Below are 24468 nucleotides of genomic sequence, written 5' to 3'. Positions count from 1 at the left end.
AGGAAGGGGACAGAGGGTGAGGAGGAGGAGGAGGTGGTGGTGAGGGTCAGGAAGGGGACAGAGGGTGAGGAGGAGGAGGTGGTGAGGGTCAGGAAGGGGACAGAGGAGGAGGTGGTGGTGGTGAGGGTCAGGAAGGGGACAGAGGGTGAAGAGGACTCTTACGTCTGTGTGAGTCAGTCTGAGGCTGGGTGGGAGGTTTGTGGTCCTGGTTGATGTCCTTGGTTGAGGGAGCGTCTAACATCTCCCACTCATCACCACTGCTCCCAGTGTAGAAGACAGAGCGTCTGTTCTCTCCTCCTCCTCGACCCACACGCAGACCTGACATGGAGTTCCTGGTGGACAGATAGAGGGGGGACAGAGTAAGGGACATGGTCAACCACAACACATCCTTAGCAACAGAGAGAATAGGATATGAAGCCAATGACTAGATCATTTAAAGATGAAAAGGAGGAAAGAGTTGGGTCGTGGATCCCTGTAGTATACTGCATATTACTGTAGTATACTGCATATTACTGTAGTATACTGCATATTACTGTAGTATAATGCATATTACTGTAGCATAATGCATATTACTGTAGCACAATGCATATTACTGTAGCACAATGCATATTACTGTAGCATACTGCATATTACTGTAGCATACTGCATATTACTGTAGTATACTGCATATTGCTGTAGCATAATGCATATTGCTGTAGCATAATGCATATTACTGTAGCATAATGCATATTACTGTAGAATAATGCATATTACTGTAGTATAATGCATATTACTGTAGCTCCCTGGAGAATAATGTATATTACTGTAGTATACTGCATATTACTGTAGTATAATGCATATTACTGTAGCTCCCTGGAGAATAATGTATATTACTGTAGTATACTGCATATTACTGTAGTATAATGCATATTACTGTAGCTCCCTGGAGAATAATGTATATTACTGTAGCATAATGTATATTACTGTAGTATACTGCATATTACTGTAGTATAATGCATATTACTGTAGCTCCCTGGAGAATAATGTATATTACTGTAGCATAATGTATATTACTGTAGTATACTGCATATTACTGTAGTATAATGCATATTACTGTAACTCCCAGGAGAATAATGTATATTACTGTAGTATAATGCATATTACTGTAGTATAATGCATATTACTGTAGCTCCCTGGAGAATAATGTATATTACTGTAGTATACTGTATATTACTGTAGCTCCCTGGAGAATAATGTATATTACTGTAGTATACGGCAACAGGGTAGCCTAGTGGTTAGAGCATTGGACTAGTAACCGAAAGGTTGCAAGTTCGAATCCCCGAGCTGACAAGGTACAAATCTGTCGTTCTGCCCCTGAATAGGCAGTTAACCCACTGTTCCTAGGCCGTCATTGAAAATAAGAATTTGTTCTTAACTGACTTGCCTAGTAAAATAGAGGTAAAATTAAAAAATAAAATAATATATATATATATATTACTGTAGCTCCCTGGAGAAAAATGTATATTACTGTAGTATACTGCATATTACTGTAGTATAATGCATATTACTGTAGCTCCCTGGAGAATAATGTATATTACTGTAGTATACTGCATATTATTGTAGTATAATGCATAATACTGTAGCTCCCTGCAGTATAATGTATATTACTGTAGCATACTGCATATTACTGTAGTATAATGTATATTACTGTAGCACAATGCATATTACTGTAGTATAATGCAGATTACTGTAGTATAACGCATATTACTGTAGCTCCCTGGAGTATAATGTATATTATTGTAGCATAATGCATATTACTGTAGTATAATGTATATTACTGTAGCACAATGCATATTACTGTAGCATAATGCATATTACTGTAGCTCCCTGGAGTATAATGTATATTATTGTAGCATAATGCATATTATTGTAGCATAATGCATATTACTGTAGTATAATGCATATTACTGTAGCACAATGCATATTACTGTAGCACAATGCATATTACTGTAGCACAATGCATATTACTGTAGTATAATGCATATTACTGTAGCTCCATGGAGAATAATGTATATTACTGTAGTATACTGCATATTACTGTAGTATAATGCATATTACTGTAGCCCCCTCCAGTATTTTTTGTATTTATTTTTATTTCACCTTTATTTAACCAGGTAGTCCAGTTGAGAACAAGTTCTCATTTACAATTGCGACCTGGCCAAGATAAAGCAAAGCAGTTCGACACATACAATGACACAGAGTTACACATGGAGTAAAACAAACATACAGTCAATAATACAGTATAAACAAGTCTATATACAATGTGAGCAAATGAGGTGAGATAAGGGAGGTAAAGGCAAAAAAAGGTCATGGTGGCAAAGTAAATACAATATAGCAAGTAAAACACTGGAATGGTAGATTTGAAATGGAAGAATGTGCAAAGTAGAAATAAAAATAATGGGGTGCAAAGGAGCAAAATAAATAAATAAATGAAATACAGTAGGGAAAGAGGTAGTTGTTTGGGCTAAATTATAGGTGGGCTATGTACAGATCCAGTAATCTGTGAGCTGCTCTGACAGCTGGTGCTTAAAGCTAGTGAGGGAGATAGGTGTTTCCAGTTTCAGAGATTTTTGTAGTTCGTTCCAGTCATTGGCAGCAGAGAACTGGAAGGAGAGGCGGCCAAAGAAAGAATTGGTTATGGGGGTGACTAGAGAGATATACCTGCTGGAGCGTGTGCTACAGGTGAGAGATGCTATGGTGACCAGCGAGCTGAGATAAGGGGGGACTTTACCTAGCAGGGTCTTGTAGATGACGTGGAGCCAGTGGGTTTGGCGAGGAGTATGAAGCGAGGGCCAGCCAACGAGAGCGTACAGGTCGCAATGGTGGGTAGTATATGGGGCTTTGGTGACTAAACGCATTGCACTGTGATAGACTGCATCCAATTTGTTGAGTAGGGTATTGAGGCTATTTTGTAAATGACATCGCCAATGTCGAGGATTGGTAGGATGGTCAGTTTTACAAGGGTATGTTTGGCAGCATGAGTGAAGGGTGCTTTGTTGCGAAATAGGAAGCCAATTCTAGATTTAACTTTGGATTGGAGATGTTTGATATGGGTCTGGAAGGAGAGTTTACAGTCTAACCAGACACCTAAGTATTTGTAGTTGTCCACGTATTCTAAGTCGGAGCCGTCCAGAGTAGTGATGTTGGACAGGCGGGCAGGTGCAGGTAGCGATCGGTTGAAGAGCATGCATTTAGTTGTACTTGTATTTAAGAGCAATTGGAGGCCACGGAAGGAGAGTTGTATGGCATTGAAGCTTGCCTGGAGGGTTGTTAACACAGTGTCCAAAGAAGGGCCAGAAGTATACAGAATGGTGTCGTCTGTGTAGAGGTGGATCAGAGACTCACCAGCAGCAAGAGCGACCTCATTGATGTATACAGAGAAGAGAGTCGGTCCAAGAATTGAACCCTGTGGCACCCCCATAGAGACTGCCAGAGGTCTGGACAGCAGACCCTCCGATTTGACACACTGAACTCTATCAGAGAAGTAGTTGGTGAACCAGGCGAAGGCAATCATTTGAGAAACCAAGGCTGTCGAGTCTGCCGATGAGGATGTGGTGATTGACAGAGTCGAAAGCCTTGGCCAGATCAATGAATCGGGCTGCACAGTAATGTTTCTTATCGATGGCGGTTAAGATATCGTTTAGGACATTGAGCGTGGCTGAGGTGCACCCATGACCAGCTCTGAAACCAGATTGCATAGCAGAGAAGGTATGGTGAGATTCGAAATGGTCGGTAATCTGTTTGTTGACTTGGCTTTCGAAGACCTTAGAAAGGCAAGGTAGGATAGATATAGGTCTGTAGCAGTTTGGGTCAAGAGTGTCCCGCCCTTTGAAGAGGGGGATGACCGCAGCTGCTTTCCAATCTTTGGGAATCTCAGATGACACGAAAGAGAGGTTGAACAGGCTAGTAATAGGGGTGGCAACAATTTCGGCAGATAATTTTAGAAAGAAAGGGTCCAGATTGTCTAGCAAGGCTGATTTGTAGGGGTCCAGATTTTGCAGCTCTTTCAGAACATCAGCTGTACGGATTTGGGAGAAGGAGAAATGGGGAAGGCTTGGCGAGTTGCTATGGGGTATAATAATGCAGCATAATGTAGTATAACGCATATTACTGTAGTATAATGCATATTACTGTAGTATAACGCATATTACTGTAGTATAATGCATATTACTGTAGCATAACGCATATTACTGTAGCATAACGCATATTACTGTAGCATAACGCATATTACTGTAGCATAACGCATATTACTGTAGCATAACGCATATTACTGTAGCATAATGCATATTACTGTAGTATAATGCATATTACTGTAGTATAATGCATATTACTGTAGCATAACGCATATTACTGTAGCATAACGCATATTACTGTAGTATAACGCATATTACTGTAGCATAATGCATATTACTGTAGCATAATGCATATTACTGTAGTATAATGCATATTACTGTAGCATAATGTATATTACTGTAGCACAATGCATTTTACTGTAGTATAATGCATATTACTGTAGCTCCCTGGAGAATATTGTATATTACTGTAGTATAATGCATATTACTGTAGCCCCCTGCAGTATAATGTATATTACTGTTGCATAATGCATATTACTGTAGTATAATGCATATTACTGTAGCTCCCTGGAGTATAATGTATATTACTGTAGCATACTGCATATTACTGTAGTATAATGCATATTACTGTAGCCCCCTGTAGTATACTGCATATTACTGTAGCATAATGCATATTACTGTAGCATAATGCATATTACTGTAGCATAACGCATATTACTGTAGCATAACGCATATTACTGTAGTATAACGCATATTACTGTAGCATAATGCATATTACTGTAGCATAATGCATATTACTGTAGTATAATGCATATTACTGTAGCATAATGTATATTACTGTAGCACAATGCATTTTACTGTAGTATAATGCATATTACTGTAGCTCCCTGGAGAATATTGTATATTACTGTAGTATAATGCATATTACTGTAGCCCCCTGCAGTATAATGTATATTACTGTTGCATAATGCATATTACTGTAGTATAATGCATATTACTGTAGCTCCCTGGAGTATAATGTATATTACTGTAGCATACTGCATATTACTGTAGTATAATGCATATTACTGTAGCCCCTGTAGTATACTGCATATTACTGTAGCATAATGCATATTACTGTAGCATAATGCATATTACTGTAGCATAACGCATATTACTGTAGCATAACGCATATTACTGTAGTATAACGCATATTACTGTAGCATAATGCATATTACTGTAGCATAATGCATATTACTGTAGTATAATGCATATTACTGTAGCATAATGTATATTACTGTAGCACAATGCATTTTACTGTAGTATAATGCATATTACTGTAGCTCCCTGGAGAATATTGTATATTACTGTAGTATAATGCATATTACTGTAGCCCCCTGCAGTATAATGTATATTACTGTAGCATATTACTGTAGTATAATGCATATTACTGTAACTCCCTGGAGTATAATGTATATTACTGTAGCATACTGCATATTACTGTAGTATAATGCATATTACTGTAGCCCCCTGTAGTATACTGCATATTACTGTAGCATAATGCATATTACTGTAGCATACTGCATATTACTGTAGTATAATGCATATTACTGTAGCTCCCTGGGGTATAATGCATATTACTGTAGCATAATGCATATTACTGTAGCATAATGCATATTACTGTAGCATAATGCATATTACTGTAGCATAATGCATATTACTGTAGCATAATGCATATTACTGTAGCATAATGCATATTACTGTAGTATAACACATGTTACTGTAGCACAATGCATATTACTGTAGCTCCCTGGAGAATAATGTATATTACTGTAGCATAATGCATATTACTGTAGTATAATGCATATTACTGTAGCACAATGCATATTACTGTAGCTCCCTGGAGAATAATGTATATTACTGTAGTATACTGCATATTACTGTAGTATAATGCATATTACTGTAGCCCCCTGTAGTATACTGCATATTACTGTAGCATAATGCATATTACTGTAGCATAATGCATATTACTGTAGTATAACACATATTACTGTAGCACAATGCATATTACTGTAGCTCCCTGGAGAATAATGTATATTACTGTAGTATACTGCATATTACTGTAGTATAATGCATATTACTGTAGCTCCCTGGAGAATCATGTATATTACTGTAGTATAATGCATATTATTGTAGCATAATGCATATTACTGTAGTATAATGCATATTACTGTAGTATAATGCATATTACTGTAGCTCCCTGGAGAATAATGCATATCACTGTAGTATAATGCATATTACTGTAGCATAATGCATATTACTGTAGCATAACGCATACTACTGTAGCATAATGTATATTATTGTAGCACAATGCATATTACTGTTGTATAATGCATATTACTGTCACTCCCTGGAGAATAATGTATATTACTGTAGTATACTGCATATTGCTGTAGCATACTGCATATTACTGTAGCATACTGCATATTACTGTAGCATACTGCATATTACTGTAGTATAATGCATATTACTGTAGTATACTGCATATTGCTGTAGCTCCCTGGAGTATAATGCAGATACAGTTGAAGTCGGAAGTTTACAAACACTTAGGTTGGAGTCATTAAATCTAGTTTTTCAACCACTCCACAAATTTCTTGTTAACAAACTATAGTTTTGGCAAGTCAGATACTTTGTTCATGACAAGTAATTTTTCCAACAATTGTTTACAGGCAGAATATTTAACTTGTAAATCACTGCATCACAATTCCAGTGGGTCAGAAGTTTACATACACTAAGTTGACTGTGCCTTTAAACAGCTTGGAAAATTCCAGAAAATGATGTCATGACTTTAGAAGCTTCTGATAGGCTAATAACATCATTTGAGTCAATTCAAGGTGTACCTGTGGATGTATTTCAAGGCCTACCTTCAAACTCAGTGCCTCTTTGCTTGACATCATGGGAAAATCAAAAGAAATCAGCAAAGACCTCAGTAAAAAAATTGTAGACCTCCACAAGCCTGGTTCATCCTTGGGAGCAATTTCCAAACGCCTGAAGGTACCACGTTCATCTGCACAAACAATAGTATGCAAGTATAAACATCATGGGACCAAGCAGCTGCCATACCGCTCAGGAAGGAGACATGTTCTGTCTCCTAGAGGTGAAGTACTTTGGTGCAAAAAGTGCAAATCAATCCCAGAACAACAGCAAAGGATCTTGTGAAGATGCTGGACGAAACAGGTACAGCGTATCTATGTCCACAGTAAAATGAGTCCTATACTGACATAACCTGAAAGGCCGCTCAGCAAGGAAGAAGCCACTGCTCCAAAACCGTCATAAAAAAGCCAGACTACGGTTCGCAGTTGCAATCGTACTTTTTGGAGAAATGTCCTCTGGTCTAATGAAACAGATATAGAACTGTTTGGCCATAACGACCATCATTATGTTTGGAGGGAAAAGGGGAGGCTTGCAAGCCGAAGAACACCATCCCAACCATGAAGCACGTAGGTGGCAGCATCATGTTGTGGGGGTGCTTTGCTGCAGGAGGGACTGGTGCACTTCACAAAAAAGATGACATCATGAGTATGGAAAATTATGAGGGTATATTGAAGCAACATCTCAAGACATCAGTCAGGAAGTTAAAGCTTGGTCGCAAATGGGTCTTCCAAATGGACAATGACCCCAAGCATACTTCCAAAGTTGTGGCAAAATGGCTTAAGGACAACAAAGTCAAGGTATTGGAGTGGCCATCACAAAGCCTTGACCTCAATCCTATTGAACATTTGTGGGCAGAACTGAAAAGGTGTGTGCTAGCAAGGAGGCCTACAAACCTGACTCAGTTACACAGCTCTGTCAGGAGGAGGGGGCCAAAGTTCATCCAACTTATTGTGGGAAGCTTGTGGAAGGTTACCCGAAATGTTTGACCCAAGTTAAACAATTTAAAGGTAATGCTACCAAATACTAATTGAGTGTATGTAAACTTCTGACCCACTGGGAATGTGATGAAAGAAATAAAAGCTGAAATAAATCACTCTACTATTATTCTGACATTTCACATTCTTACAATAAAGTGATGATCCTAACTGACCTAAGACAGGGACTTTTTACTAGGATTAAATGTCAGGAATAGTGAAAAAATGAGTTTAATTGTATTTGGCTAAGGTGTATGTAAACTTACGACTTCAACTGTACCTTACTGTACTTTCCTGATGTATGATGTGCATTTTTTCTGGAGATTTGTAATGTTTCTTTAGACAAAAAAAGGACAAACAACCAGTGAATTTCAATGAAAGTATGTGAGGCCTCTGGACTCTGGCCTTGGGTCTGATAATATTAGGGACAGAACTATGATAATGTGTTCTTCTGATGATATTAGGGACAGAACTATGATAATGTGTTATTCTGATGATATTAGAGACAGAACTATGATAATGTGTTCTTCTGATGATATTAGGGACAGAACTATGATAATGTGTTCTTCTGATGATATTAGGGACAGAACTATGATAATGTGATCTTCTGATGATATTAGGGACAGAACTATGATAATGTGTTCTTCTGATGATATTAGGGACAGAACTATGATAATGTGTTCTTCTGATGATATTAGGGACAGAACTATGATAATGTGTTCTTCTGATGATATTTGGGACAGAACTATGATAATGTGTTCTTCTGATGATATTAGGGACAGAACTATGATAATGTGTTCTTCTGATGATATTAGCCAACTACCTCAACCCCATATTGTCAACCCCATATTGTTTTTTGCTCCTTTTTGCACCCCAGTATCTCTACTTACACATTCATCTTCTGCACATTATCACTCCAGTGTTAAATTGCTAAATTGTAATTATTTTGCCACTATGGCCTATTTATTGCCTTACCTCCCTAATCTTACTACATTTGCACACATTGTGTATAGACTTCTATTGTGTTATTGACTGTACGTTTGTTTATTCCAGATGTAACTCTGTGTTGTTGTTTTTGTCGCACTTCTTTGCTTAATCTTGGCCAGGTCACAGTTGTAAATGAGAACTTGTTCACAACTGGCCTACCTGGTTAAATAAAGGTGAAATAAATAAAAAAAATAGAGAACTATGATAATGTGTTATTCTGATGATATTAGAGACAGAACTAGGATAATGTGTTATTCTGATGATATTAGAGACAGAACTAGGATAATGTGTTATTCTGATGATAGAGACAGAACTATGATAATGTGTTATTCTGATGATATTAGGGACAGAACTATGATAATGTGTTATTCTGATGATATTAGAGACAGAACTATGATAATGTGTTATTCTGATGATATTAGGGACAGAACTATGATAATGTGTTATTCTGATGATATTAGAGACAGAACTATGATAATGTGTTCTTCTGATGATATTAGGGACAGAACTATGATAATGTGTTGTTCTGATGATATTTGGGACAGAACTATGATAATGTGTTATTCTGATGATATTAGGGACAGAACTATGATAATGTGTTATTCTGATGATATTAGGGACAGAACTATGATAATGTGTTATTCTGATGATATTAGAGACAGAACTAGGATAATGTGTTATTCTGATGATATTAGAGACAGAACTATGATAATGTGTTCTTCTGATGATATTAGGGACAGAACTATGATAATGTGTTATTCTGATGATATTTGGGACAGAACTATGATAATGTGTTACTGAGATAACTCTTGTTCACGTGTCTTCCACTGGTGGGGATTGATGACTACTGGGCTCTGAATGTTTTGTGAATCTTCACCCACATGGTGTCTGTCTAACCATTTCCTCTCTGTATTTTCACACCTACGATGGGTGAAGCTTGCATTTCTGCTTTCTCAACCTGGCGCTATAAGACCAGTTAGTGTGTCAGACTTCCCAACATAGTAAGTCGGAAACTTCCCCGCCATTGCTTGTTAAATGGCTCTTGGAATGTTACTCAGAATTGTGATTTCCATTTGACCTCTCCATACTCAGCTCCAACCCAGCCGTGAGTTCTGGCATTCTAGAACATGACATCATCCAAGCAGCAGATGTGTTCTAAAGGAGAGAGTAAGGCTGTTAAGTAGAGCAGAGCAGCTATACTGTTCATAAACACACACTAACTGTAGGATCACAACTAGTTGGTTTCTACCCTCGACACTGTGTTGTCAGACTTCATCTTACACCACTTAAAGAGATGGAGCTAGTGCTTCATCAATCTCTCTCCAAGAGGAAGTTTTGACAGGCATATAACAGTCATACCAGTTTCAACAGGCACTGAATACAATGGGCTGAAAGTTAGTAGCTACTTCCCTTTTAATAACCTGAGAGTCTAGGCCAGTAGCTACTGTCCATTTAATAACCTGAGAGTCTAGGTTAGTAGCTACTGTCCATTTAATAACCTGAGAGTCTAGGTTAGTAGCTACTGTCCCTTTAATAACCTGAGAGACTAGGCCAGTAGCTACTGTCCATTTAATAACCTGAGAGTCTAGGTCAGTAGCTACTGTCCATTTAATAACCTGAGAGTCTAGGCCAGTAGCTACTGTCCATTTAATAACCTGAGAGTCTAGGCCAGTAGCTACTGTCCATTTAATAACCTGAGAGTCTAGGTTAGTAGCTACTGTCCATTTAATAACCTGAAAGTCTAGGTTAGTAGCTACTGTCCATTTAATAACCTGAGAGTCTAGGTTAGTAGCTACTGTCCATTTAATAACCTGAGAGTCTAGGTTAGTAGCTACTGTCCCTTTAATAACCTGAGAGTCTAGGCCTGTAGCTACTGTCCATTTAATAACCTGAGAGTCTAGGTTAGTAGCTACTGTCCATTTAATAACCTGAGAGTCTAGGTTAGTAGCTACTGTCCATTTAATAACCTGAGAGTCTAGGTTAGTAGCCACTGTCCCTTTAATAACCTGAGAGTCTAGGTTAGTAGCTACTGTCCCTTTAATAACCTGAGAGTCTAGGCCAGTAGCTACTGTCCATTTAATAACCCGAGAGTCTAGGTTAGTAGCTACTGTCCATTTAATAACCTGAGAGTCTAGGTCAGTAGCTACTGTCCATTTAATAACCTGAGAGTCTAGGTTAGTAGCTACTGTCCCTTTAATAACTTGAGAGTCTAGGTTAGTAGCTACTGTCCATTTAATAACCTGAGAGTCTAGGTCAGTAGCTACTGTCCCTTTAATAACATGAGAGTCTAGGTTAGTAGCTACTGTCCATTTAATAACCTGAGTCTAGGCCAGTAGCTACTGACCATTTAATAACCTGAGAGTCTAGGTTAGTAGCTACTGTCCATTTAATAACCTGAGTCTAGGTTAGTAGCTACTGTCCATTTAATAACCTGAGAGTCTAGGCCAGTAGCTACTGTCCATTTAATAACCTGAGAGTCTAGGTTAGTAGCTACTGTCCCTTTATTAACCTGAGAGTCTAGGTTAGTAGCTACTGTCCATTTAATAACCTGAGAGTCTAGGCCAGTAGCTACTTTAATAACCTGAGAGTCTAGGTCATTAGCTACTGTCCATTTAATAACCTGAGAGTCTAGGTTAGTAGCTACTGTCCCTTTAATAACCTGAAAGTCTAGGTTAGTAGCTACTGTCCATTTAATAACCTGAGAGTCTAGGTTAGTAGCTACTGTCCCTTTAATAACCTGAGAGTCTAGGCCATTAGCTACTGTCCATTTAATAACCTGAGAGTCTAGGTTAGTAGCTACTGTCCCTTTAACAACCTGAGAGTCTAGGCCAGTAGCTACTGTCCATTTAATAACCTGAGAGTCTAGGCCAGTAGCTACTGTCCATTTAATAACCTGAGAGTCTAGGCCATTAGCTACTGTCCATTTAATAACCTGAGAGTCTAGGTTAGTAGCTACTGTCCATTTAATAACCTGAGAGTCTAGGTCAGTAGCTACTGTCCCTTTAATAACATGAGTCTAGGTTAGTAGCTACTGTCCATTTAATAACCTGAGTCTAGGTTAGTAGCTACTGTCCATTTAATAACCTGAGAGTCTAGGCCAGTAGCTACTGTCCATTTAATAACCTGAGAGTCTAGGTCAGTAGCTACTGTCCATTTAATAACCTGAGAGTCTAGGTTAGTAGCTACAGTCCATTTAATAACCTGAGAGTCTAGGTTTGTAGCTACTGTCCATTTAATAACCTGAGAGTCTAGGCCAGTAGCTACTTTAATAACCTGAGAGTCTAGGTCATTAGCTACTGTCCATTTAATAACCTGAGAGTCTAGGCCTGTAGCTACTGTCCATTTAATAACCTGAGAGTCTAGGTTAGTAGCTACTGTCCATTTAATAACCTGAGAGTCTAGGTTAGTAGCTACTGTCCATTTAATAACCTGAGAGTCTAGGTTAGTAGCCACTGTCCCTTTAATAACCTGAGAGTTTAGGTTAGTAGCTACTGTCCATTTAATAACCTGAGAGTCTAGGCCAGTAGCTACTGACCATTTAATAACCTGAGAGTCTAGGTTAGTAGCTACTGTCCATTTAATAACCTGAGAGTCTAGGTTAGTAGCTACTGTCCATTTAAAAACCGGAGAGTCTAGGCCAGTAGCTACTGTCAATTTAATAACCTGAGAGTCTAGGTTAGTAGCTACAGTCCATTTAATAACCTGAGAGTCTAGGTTTGTAGCTACTGTCCATTTAATAACCTGAGAGTCTAGGCCAGTAGCTACTTTAATAACCTGAGAGTCTAGGTCATTAGCTACTGTCCATTTAATAACCTGAGAGTCTAGGTTAGTAGCTACTGTCCCTTTAATAACCTGAAAGTCTAGGTTAGTAGCTACTGTCCATTTAATAACCTGAGAGTCTAGGTTAGTAGCTACTGTCCATTTAATAACCTGAGAGTCTAGGCCATTAGCTACTGTCCATTTAATAACCTGAGAGTCTAGGTTAGTAGCTACTGTCCATTTAATAACCTGAGAGTCTAGGTTAGTAGCTACTGTCCATTTAATAACCTGAGAGTCTAGGTCAGTAGCTACTGTCCCTTTAATAACATGAGAGTCTAGGTTAGTAGCTACTGTCCATTTAATAACCTGAGAGTCTAGGTTAGTAGCTACTGTCCATTTAATAACCTGAGAGTCTAGGTTAGTAGCTACTGTCCATTTAATAACCTGAGAGTCTAGGTCAGTAGCTACTGTCCCTTTAATAACATGAGTCTAGGTTAGTAGCTACTGTCCATTTAATAACCCAAGTCTAGGTTAGTAGCTACTGTCCATTTAATAACCTGAGAGTCTAGGCCAGTAGCTGCTGTCCATTTAATAACCTGAGTCTAGGCCAGTAGCTACTGACCATTTAATAACCTGAGAGTCTTTGTTAGTAGCTACTGACCATTTAATAACCTGAGAGTCTAGGTCGGTAGCTACTGTCCCTTTAATAACTTGAGAGTCTAGGTTAGTAGCTACTGTCCATTTAATAACCTGAGAGTCTAGGTCATTAGCTACTGTCCATTTAATAACCTGAGAGTCTAGGTTAGTAGCTACTGTCCATTTAATAACCTGAGAGTCTAGGTTAGTAGCTACTGTCCATTTAATAACCTGAGAGTCTAGGTCAGTAGCTACTGTCCCTTTAATAACATGAGTCTAGGTTAGTAGCTACTGTCCATTTAATAACCTGAGTCTAGGTTAGTAGCTACTGTCCATTTAATAACCTGAGAGTCTAGGCCAGTAGCTACTGTCCATTTAATAACCTGAGAGTCTAGGTTAGTAGCTACTGTCCCTTTATTAACCTGAGAGTCTAGGTTAGTAGCTACTGTCCATTTAATAACCTGAGAGTCTAGGCCAGTAGCTACTTTAATAACCTGAGAGTCTAGGTCATTAGCTATTGTCCATTTAATAACCTGAGAGTCTAGGTTAGTAGCTACTGTCCCTTTAATAACCTGAATGTCTAGGTTAGTAGCTACTGTCCATTTAATAACCTGAGAGTCTAGGTTAGTAGCTACTGTCCCTTTAATAACCTGAGAGTCTAGGCCATTAGCTACTGTCCATTTAATAACCTGAGAGTCTAGGCCAGTAGCTACTGTCCATTTAATAACCTGAGAGTCTAGGCCATTAGCTACTGTCCATTTAATAACCTGAGAGTCTAGGTTATTAGCTACTGTCCATTTAATAACCTGAGAGTCTAGGTCAGTAGCTACTGTCCCTTTAATAACATGAGTCTAGGTTAGTAGCTACTGTCCATTTAATAACCTGAGTCTAGGTTAGTAGCTACTGTCCATTTAATAACCTGAGAGTCTAGGCCAGTAGCTACTGTCCATTTAATAACCTGAGAGTCTAGGTCAGTAGCTACTGTCCATTTAATAACCTGAGAGTCTAGGTCAGTAGCTACTGTCCCTTTAATAACATGAGAGTCTAGGTTAGTAGCTACTGTCCATTTAATAACCTGAGAGTCTAGGTTAGTAGCTACTGTCCATTTAATAACCTGAGAGTCTAGGTTAGTAGCTACTGTCCATTTAATAACCTGAGAGTCTAGGTTAGTAGCTACTGTCCATTTAATAACCTGAGAGTCTAGGTCAGTAGGTACTGTCCCTTTAATAACCCAAGTCTAGGTTAGTAGCTACTGTCCATTTAATAACCTGAGAGTCTAGGCCAGTAGCTGCTGTCCATTTAATAACCTGAGTCTAGGCCAGTAGCTACTGACCATTTAATAACCTGAGAGTCTTTGTTAGTAGCTACTGACCATTTAATAACCTGAGAGTCTAGGTCAGTAGCTACTGTCCCTTTAATAACTTGAGAGTCTAGGTTAGTAGCTACTGTCCCTTTAATAACCTGAGAGTCTAGGTTAGTAGCTACTGTCCCTTTAATAACCTGAGAGTCTAGGTTAGTAGCTACTGTCCATTTAATAACCTGAGAGTCTAGGTTAGTAGCTACTGTCCATTTAAAAACCTGAGAGTCTAGGCCAGTAGCTACTGTCCATTTAATAACCTGAAAGTCTAGGTCAGTAGATACTGTCCATTTAATAACCTGAGAGTCTAGGTTTGTAGCTACTGTCCATTTAATAACCTGAGAGTCTAGGCCAGTAGCTACTTTAATAACCTGAGAGTCTAGGTCATTAGCTACTGTCCATTTAATAACCTGAGAGTCTAGGTTAGTAGCTACTGTCCCTTTAACAACCTGATAGTCTAGGTTAGTAGCTACTGTCCCTTTAATAACCTGAGAGTCTAGGTTAGTAGCTACTGTCCATTTTATGACCTGAGAGTCAAGGTTAGTAGGTACTGCCCATTTAACAACCTGAGAGTCTAGGCCAGTAGCTATTGTCCATTTAATAACCTGAGAGTCTAGGCCAGTATCTACTGTCCATTTAATAACCCGAGAGTCTAGGTTAGTAGCTACTGTCCATTTAATAACCTGAGAGTCTAGGCCAGTATCTACTGTCCATTTAATAACCTGAGAGTCTAGGCCAGTAGCTACTGTCCATTTAATAACCTGAGAGTCTAGGCCAGTAGCTACTGACCATTTAATAACCTGAGAGTCTAGGTTAGTAGCTACTGTCCCATTAATAACCTGAGATTCTACGTTAGTAGCTACTGTCCATTTAATAACCTGAGAGTCTAGGTTAGTAGCTACTGTCCCTTTAATAACCTGAGAGTCTAGATTAGTAGCTACTGTCCCTTTAATAACCTGAGAGTCTAGGTTAGTAGCTACTGTCCATTTAATAACCTGAGAGTCTAGGTTAGTAGCTACTGTCCATTTAATAACCTGAGAGTCTAGGCCATTAGCTACTGTCCATTTAATAACCTGAGAATCTAGGTTAGTTGCTACTGTCCCTTTAATAACCTGAGAGTCTAGGTTAGTAGCACTCACTTCCGTCATCATGAAGTGCTTTGAGAGACTAGTCAAGGACCATATCACCTCCACCCTACCTGACACCCTAGACCCACTCCTATTTGCTTACCGCCCAAATAGGTCCACAGACGATGCAATCTCAACCACACTGCACACTGCCCTAACCCATCTGGACAAGAGGAATACCTATGTGAGAATGCTGTTCATCGACTACAGCTCGGCATTCAACACCATAGTACCCTCCAAGCTCGTCATCAAGCTCGAGACCCTGGGTCTCGACCCCGCCCTGTGCAACTGGGTACTGGACTTCCTGACGGGCCGCGCCCAGGTGGTGAGGGTAGGCAACAACATCTCCTCCCCGCTGATCCTCAACACTGGGGCCCCACAAGGGTGCGTTCTGAGCCCTCTCCTGTACTCCCTGTTCACCCACGACTGCGTGGCCACGCACGCCTCCAACTCAATCATCAAGTTTGCGGACGACACAACAGTGGTAGGCTTGATTACCAATAACGACGAGACGGCCTACAGGGAGGAGGTGAGGGCCCTCGGAGTGTGGTGTCAGGAAAATAACCTCACACTCAACGTCAACAAAACTAAGGAGATGATTGTGGACTTCAGGAAACAGCAGAGGGAACACCCCCTATCCACATCGATGGAACAGTAGTGGAGAGGGTAGCAAGTTTTAAGTTCCTCGGCATACACATCACAGACAAACTGAATTGGTCCACTCACACAGACAGCATCGTGAAGAAGGCGCAGCAGCGCCTCTTCAACCTCAGGAGGCTGAAGAAATTCGGCTTGTCACCAAAAGCACTCACAAACTTCTACAGATGCACAATCGAGAGCATCCTGGCAGGCTGTATCACCGCCTGGTACGGCAACTGCTCCGCCCTCAACCGTAAGGCTCTCCAGAGGGTAGTGAGGTCTGCACAACGCATCACCGGGGGCAAACTACCTGCCCTCCAGGACACCTACACCACCCGATGTTACAGGAAGGCCATAAAGATCAAAGGACATCAACCACCCGAGCCACTGCCTGTTCACCCCGCTATCATCCAGAAGGCGAGGTCAGTACAGGTGCATCAAAGCTGGGACCGAGAGACTGAAAAACAGCTTCTATCTCAAGGCCATCAGACTGTTAAACAGCCACCACTAACATTGAGTGGCTGCTGCCAACACACTGACTCAACTCCAGCCACTTTAATAATGGGAATTGATGGGAAATTATGTAAATATATCACTAGCCACTTTAAACAATGCTACCTTATATAATGTTACTTACCCTACATTATTCATCTCATATGCATACGTATATACTGTACTCTATATCATCGACTGTATCCTTATGTAATACATGTATCACTAGCCACTAACTATGCCACTTTGTTTACATACTCATCTCATATGTATATACTGTACTCGATACCATCTACTGTATCTTGCCTATGCTGCTCTGTACCATCACTCATTCATATATCCTTATGTACATATTCTTTATCCCCTTACACTGTGTATAAGACAGTAGTTTTGGAATTGTTAGTTAGATTACTTGTTGGTTATTACTGCATTGTCGGAACTAGAAGCACAAGCATTTCGCTACACTCGCATTAACATCTGCTAACCATGTGTATGTGACAAATAAAATTTGATTTGATTTAGTAGCTACTGTCCCTTTAATAACCTGAGAGTCTAGGCCAGTAGCTACTGTCCATTTAATAACCCGAGAGTCTAGGTTAGTAGCTACTGTCCATTTAATAACCTGAGAGTCTAGGTTAGTAGCTACTGTCCCTTTAATAACCTGAGAGTCTAGGTCAGTAGCTACTGTCCCTTTAATAACCTGAGAGTCTAGGTCAGTAGCTACTGTCCCTTTAATAACCTGAGAGTCTAGGTCAGTAGCTACTGTCCATTTAATAACCTGAGAGTCTAGGTCAGTAGCTACTGTCCCTTTAATAACCTGAGAGTCTAGGTCAGTAGCTACTGTCCATTTAATAACCTGAGAGTCTAGGTTAGTAGCTACTGTCCCTTTAATAACCTGAGTCTAGGTCAGTAGCTACTGTTCATTTAATAACCTGAGAGTCTAGGTTAGTAGCTACTGTCCATTTAATAACCTGAGAGTCTAGGCTTCATGGGTTATTGGTTGGGTTATTCAAAGGCTGCTGCGGTGTTCGTCCCATAGACATATACACTATATACACAAAAGTATGTGGACAACCCTTCAAATTAGTGGATTCAGCTATTTCAGCCACACCTGTTGCTGATAGGTGTATAAAATCGAGCACACAGCCATGCAATCTCCATAGACAAACATTGGCAGTGGAATGGCCTCACTGAAGAGCTCAGGGACGTTCAACGTGGCACCGTCATAGGATGCCACCTTTACAACAAGTCAGTTTGTCAAATGTCTGCCCTGCTAGAGATGTGGACTCTGGAGCAGTGGAAAAGCGTTCTCTGGAGTGATGAATCACGCTTCCCGATCTGGCAGTCTGACGACGAATCTGGGTTTGGCGGATGACAGGAGAACGCAACTTGCCTGAATGCATAGTGCCAACTGTAAAGTTTGGTGGAGGAGGAATAATGGTCTGGAGCTGTTTTTCAGGGTTCGGCCTAGGCCCCTTAAGTTTCAGTGAAGGGAAATCTTAACACTACAGCAGACAATGACATTCTAGACGATTCTCTGCTTCAAACTTTGTGGCAACAGTTTGGGGAAGGCCCTTTCCTGTTTCAGCAATGCCCCCGAGCACAAAGCGAGGGCCATACCCACATACTTTTGGCCATGTAGTGTATATTCACTATACTGTATATTCCTATATACTAGAGGTTGACCGATTAGGATTTTTCAATGCCGATACCGATTATTGGAGGCCCAAAAAAAGCCACCAGATTAATCGGCCGATTTAAAAAATATTTATATTTGTAATAATGACAATTACAACAATACTGAATGAACACTTATTTTAACTTAATATAATACATCAATAAATAATTAAACATGTCCAATTTGGTTTAAATTATGCAAAAACAAAGTGTTGGAGAAGAAAGTAAAAGTGCCATATAAAAAAGCGAACGTTTCAGTTCCTTGCTCAGAACATGAGAACATATGACAGCTGGTGGTTCCTTTTAACATGAGTCTTCAATATTCCCAGGTAAGAAGTTTTAGGTTGTAGTTATTATAGGAATTATAGGACTATTTCTCTCTATACCGTTTGTATTTCATTAACCTTTGACTATTGGATGTTCTTATAGGCACTTTAGTATTGTCAGTGTAACAGTATAGCTTCCATCCCTCTCCTCGCCGCTACCTGGGCTCACATCGACAACAGCCACCCTTGAAGCAGCATTACCCATGCAGAGCAAGGGGAACAACTACTCCAAGTCTCAGAGCGAGTGACGTTTGAAATGCTATTACCGCGCACCCCGCTAACTAGCTAGCCATTTCACATTGGTTACACCAGCCTAATCTCGGGAGTTGATAGGCTTGAAGTCATAAACAGCTCAATGCTTGAAGCACAACAACGAGCTGCTGGCAAAACGCACGAAAGTGCTGTTTGAATGAATGCTTACAAGCCTGCTGCTGCCTACCACCGCTCAGTCAGACTGCTCTATCAAATCATAGACTTAGTTATAACATAATAACACACGGAAATACGAGCCCTAGGTCATTAATATGGTCAAATCCGGAAACTATCATCTCGAAAACAAAACGTTTATTCTTTCAGTGAAATACGGAACCGTTCCATATTTTATCTAACGGGTGGCATCCATATGTCTAAATATTCCTGTTACATTGCACAACCTTCAATGTTATGTCATATTTACATAAAATTCTGGCAAATTAGGCGGCCCAAACGGTTGCATATACACTGACTCTGTGTGCAATGAACGCAAGAGAAGTGACAATTTCACCTGGTTAATATTGCCTGCTAACCTGGATTTCTTTTAACTAAATATGCAGGTTTAAAAAATATATACTTCTGTGTATTGATATTAAGAAAGGCATTGATGTTGATGGTTAGGTACACATTGGTGCAACGACTGCTTTTTTAGCGAATGCGCTTGTTAAATAACTGTTTGGCGAAGTAGGCTGTGATTCAATGGTAAATTAACAGGCACCGCATCGATTATATGCAACGCAGGACAAGCTAGATAAACTAGTAATATCATCAACCATGTGTAGTTAACTAGTGATTATGTTAAGATTGATTTTTTATAAGATACGTTTAATGCTAGCTAGCACTTTACCTTGGCTCCTTGCTGCACTCGCATAACAGGTAGTCAGCCTGCCACGCAGTCTCCTCGTGGAGTGCAACGTAATCAGCTATGATCGGTGTCCAAAAATGCCAATTACCGATTGTTATGAAAACTTGAAATCGGCCCTAATTAATTGGCCATTCCAATTAATCGGTTGACCTCTACTTACCACAGCCCTTATACCAGACCCAGTCTTTACCACAGCCACAGCCCTTACACCAGACCCAGTCGTTACCACAGCCACACCCCTTGCACCAGACTCAGTCCTTACCACACCCCTTACACTAGGCCCAGTCCTTACCACAGCCCTTACACTAGGCCCAGTCCTTACCACAGCCCTTACACTAGGCCCAGTCCTTACACCAGGCCCAGTCCTTATCACAGCCCTTACACTAGGCCCAGTCCTTATCACAGCCCTTACACTAGGCCCAGTCCTTATCACAGCCCTTACACTAGGCCCAGTCCTTATCACAGCCCTTACACTAGGCCCAGTAATTATCACAGCCCTTACACTAGGCCCAGTAATTATCACAGCCCTTACACTATGCCCAGTCCTTATCACAGCCCTTACACTAGGCCCAGTCCTTATCACAGCCATTACACCAGACCTTACCTGATCTCTGAGCTCCAGTGGCCCAGCTTGCTGGAGAAGTTGAGGGGATTGGGGGGGTGGTGGGAGGGGCCTCGTACTGATTGGACACCCACCAGTCCGTCCGTGTCTGTTTCCATAGCAAAGTCGCTGCGTACCCTCTCCATGCTGTCACTGTGACTGGGCTTCTCAAACACAAAGACATCTGAAACACAGCAGATAGACAGTCTGTTACTAACCACAGCCACAGCTCTGACACTATATTTACTGTCTACAGTGTGAACAACAGCCACAGCTCTGACACTATATTTACAGTCTGGACCCAGTGTAAGGGTGTGGTCCCTGTATCTTTGTCCCCAGTGTAAGGGTGTGGTCCCTGTATCTTTGTCCCCAGTGTAAGGGTGTGGTCCCTGTATCTTTGTCCCCAGTGTAAGGGTGTGGTCCCTTTATCTTTGTCCCCAGTGTAAGGGTGTGGTCCCTGTACCTTTGTCCCCAGTGTAAGGGTGTGGTCCCTGTATCTTTGTCCCCAGTGTAAGGGTGTGGTCCCTGTATCTTTGTCCCCAGTGTAAGGGTGTGGTCCCTGTATCTTTGTCCCCAGTGTAAGGGTGTGGTCCCTGTATCTTTGTCCCCAGTGTAAGGGTGTAGTCCCGTAACTTTGTCCCCAGTGTACAGGTGTAGCAGGGTAGTCCCTGTATCTTTGTCCCCAGTGTAAGGGTGTAGTCCCTGTAACTTTGTCCCAGTGTACGGGTGTTGCAGGGTAGTCCCTGTATCTTTGTCCCCAGTGTAAGGGTGTAGTCCCTGTATCTTTGTCCCCAGTGTAAGGGTGTAGTCCCTGTATCTTTGTCCCCAGTGTAAGGGTGTAGTCCCTGTATCTTTGTCCCCAGTGTAAGGGTGTAGTCCCTGTATCTTTGTCCCCAGTGTAAGAGTGTAGTCCCTGTATCTTTGTCCCCAGTGTAAGGTGTAGTCCCTGTACCTTTGTCCCCAGTGTAAGGGTGTAGTCCCTGTATCTTTGTCCCCAGTGTAAGGTGTAGTCCCTGTATCTTTGTCCCCAGTGTAAGGGTGTAGTCCCTGTACCTTTGTCCCCAGTGTAAGGGTGTAGTCCCTGTATCTTTGTCCCCAGTGTAAGGGTAGTCCCTGGATCTTTGTCCCCAGTGTAAGGGTGTAGTCCCTGTATCTTTGTCCCCAGTGTAAGGGTGTAGTCCCTGGATCTTTGTCCCCAGTGTAAGGGTGTAGTCCCTGGATCTTTGTCCCCAGTGTAAGAGTGTAGTCCCTGTACCTTTGTCCCCAGTGTAAGGGTGTGGTCCCTGTATCTTTGTCCCCAGTGTAAGGGTGGCGGAGTACCTGGATCTTTGTCAGGCCAGTGTGAGGGTGTAGTCCCTGTCCCTTTGTCCCCATTGGGGTGTAGTCCCTGGAGCTTTGTCCCCAGTGCATCACCTGGGGTGTAGGGCCTGGATCTTTGAGACCCAGTGTAAGGGGGTTAGTCCCTGAAATCTTTGTCCCCAGTGTAGGGGTGTGAAACAGGGTAGTACCTGATCAGGGGGTTTGGCCACCAGGCCAGAGTGAGGGGTAGGAGAAAACACAGCTGTCCCTCTGTCCAGACCCTCTGGTGTTAGGGGCCTGAACAGAGACAACGCTTCTGCTGCAGCTGCTGGAGCCAGTACTGCATCAGGGGGTTAGGGGCCTGAAACACAGAGACGCAGAGTCAGGGGGTTAGGGGCCTGAAACACAGAGACGCAGAGTCAGGGGGTTAGGGGCCTGAAACACAGAGACGCAGAGTCAGGGGGTTAGGGGCCTGACACAGAGACACAGGGTTAGGGGCCTGACACAGAGTCAGGGGGTTAGGGGCCTGAAACACAGAGACACGGGGTTAGGGGCCAGAGTCAGGGGGTTAGGGGCCTGAAACACAGAGACGCAGAGTCAGGGGGGGGTTAGGGGCCTGACACAGAGACACAGGGTCAGGGCCCTGAAACACAGAGACAGAGTCAGGGGTTAGGGGCCTGAAACACAGAGACACAGAGTTAGGGGCCAAAACACAGAGACACAGGGTTAGGGGCCTGAAACACAGAGACACGGGGTTAGGGGCCTGACACAGAGACACAGGGTTAGGGGCCTGAAACACAGAGACACAGGGTTAGGGGCCTGAAACACAGAGACACAGGGTTAGGGGCCTGAAACACAGAGACACAGGGTTAGGGGCCTGAAACACAGAGACACAGGGTTATGGGTTTGAGGACACAGGGTTCGGGCCTGAGTTGGAGGGGGTCAGAGACACAGGGTTAGGGGCCTGACACAGAGACACAGGGTTATGGGTTTGGAGGTTAGGGTCAGGCCTGTAGTTGGAGGGGGTCAGAGACACAGGGTTAGGGTCAGGCCTGTAGTTGGAGGGGGACAGAGACACAGGGTTAAGGGTTGTCTCAGGTTTAGGGCAGGATATCCTGGAGTCAGCAGTGAATCACCTGGAGGATGGGAGCAAACCATGTTTACATTTTACAACTCAAAACAATCATCCATAAAATGTTAAAACTACAAAATTGAACATTTCCTTTGCATAGAGTGTTATACAGGATGTGAGAGTTGTCTGGGGAGGACAGACTCCATGCTAGTACAGGTGGGGGGGGAAGGCTGGCCCTTTCAACCTGATTGGTCTGCAGCCCTGTCAATCACCCTTCAAGTTTCCACTCATTCCAACCAATCAGGAGCTTGGACTCACTCCAGGGCACCGCCCCGCACACCTCACATTAGAGCGTGCTTGCAGTATGGAGAACATACGTTGTTGATACTGACATGCCGTTTCCTAACCCAACTGTTGTGTGCATCCATTGGCATGTCAGGATATTCTCTGGGGGACATTTTGTGTGATGAATGTTTATATACCTTTTTATATCTGAGAATTAACCAATGATATCAGGCCACAACCGGCCATGATTAGACACCTTTGTGTGTCCTTTGACACTATAAACTAGTCACCCTGCAGTGTGTCATTATACCCTGAAGAAGACAGCTGGCCTGTCGAAACGTTGGTTATCAGGTTACTCAATTATTGCATCTGAGCTCCTAGAGTATGAGGTTCTCCTTTAATATTTCAAGTGTTCTACTCTGCTAGCCAGCACCTCTCCTGAACAGGTGTTCTACTCCGCTAGGCAGCACCTCTCCTAAACAGGTGTTCTACTCCGCTAGCCAGCACCTCTCCTAAACAGGTGTTCTACTCCGCTAGCCAGCATCTCTCCTAAACAGGTGTTCTACTCTGCTAGCCAGCACCTCTCCTAAACAGGTGTTCTACTCTGCTAGCCAGCACCTCTCCTAAACAGGTGTTCTCTCCTAAACAGGTGTTCTGCTAGGCAGCACCTCTCTGCTAGCCAGCACCTCTCCTAAACAGGTGTTCTACTCTGCTAGCCAGCACCTCTCCTAAACAGGTGTTCTACTCTGCTAGCCAGCACCTCTCCTAAACAGGTGTTCTACTCCGCTGGCCAGCACCTTCGCCTCCAGATGAATGTTGTTTATACCTGCCCTGCGCTAGGTGTTTATAGAGAAGTTGTAGTGCGGTATGCTGGCACCAGCTAATGCTAGCATTGTTTGTGCAGGCACCCTGTGCATGCTAATAAAGTGTTAGTCATTATCATTGGTGAAAGCATGTTTGAGTGCAACTAAGCATACTCCGTATGTGCATCAAAATGTTTATATTGTTTGTATGTTACTGCTGCTATATATTATATTAAAATATATATAGCCAGCATATATAAACAGGTGTTAGCCTTAAAATGTTACAGTTCTA

General features: G+C 41.7%; 1 protein-coding gene across 1 annotated transcript in view; it reads right to left on the bottom strand.

Annotated features, from left to right (window-relative positions):
* Positions 1 to 20902, bottom strand: part of LOC121838805 (TBC1 domain family member 2B-like) — a 68461-nt gene extending 47559 nt beyond the window's left edge. The window contains 2 exon segments of the mRNA XM_042323012.1: positions 163 to 332; positions 20721 to 20902. Coding sequence (XP_042178946.1) covers positions 163 to 332; positions 20721 to 20863 — 313 coding nt within the window. The 5' untranslated portion in view covers positions 20864 to 20902.
* Between the last annotated feature and the right edge of the window lie 3566 nt (positions 20903 to 24468).

The sequence above is a fragment of the Oncorhynchus tshawytscha genome, linkage group LG01 (assembly GCF_018296145.1).
Source record: "Oncorhynchus tshawytscha isolate Ot180627B linkage group LG01, Otsh_v2.0, whole genome shotgun sequence".
NCBI lineage: Eukaryota > Metazoa > Chordata > Actinopteri > Salmoniformes > Salmonidae > Oncorhynchus > Oncorhynchus tshawytscha.
Note: the sequence above shows the minus strand (reverse complement) of the source record. Positions and strands in the feature narration are given on the sequence as shown.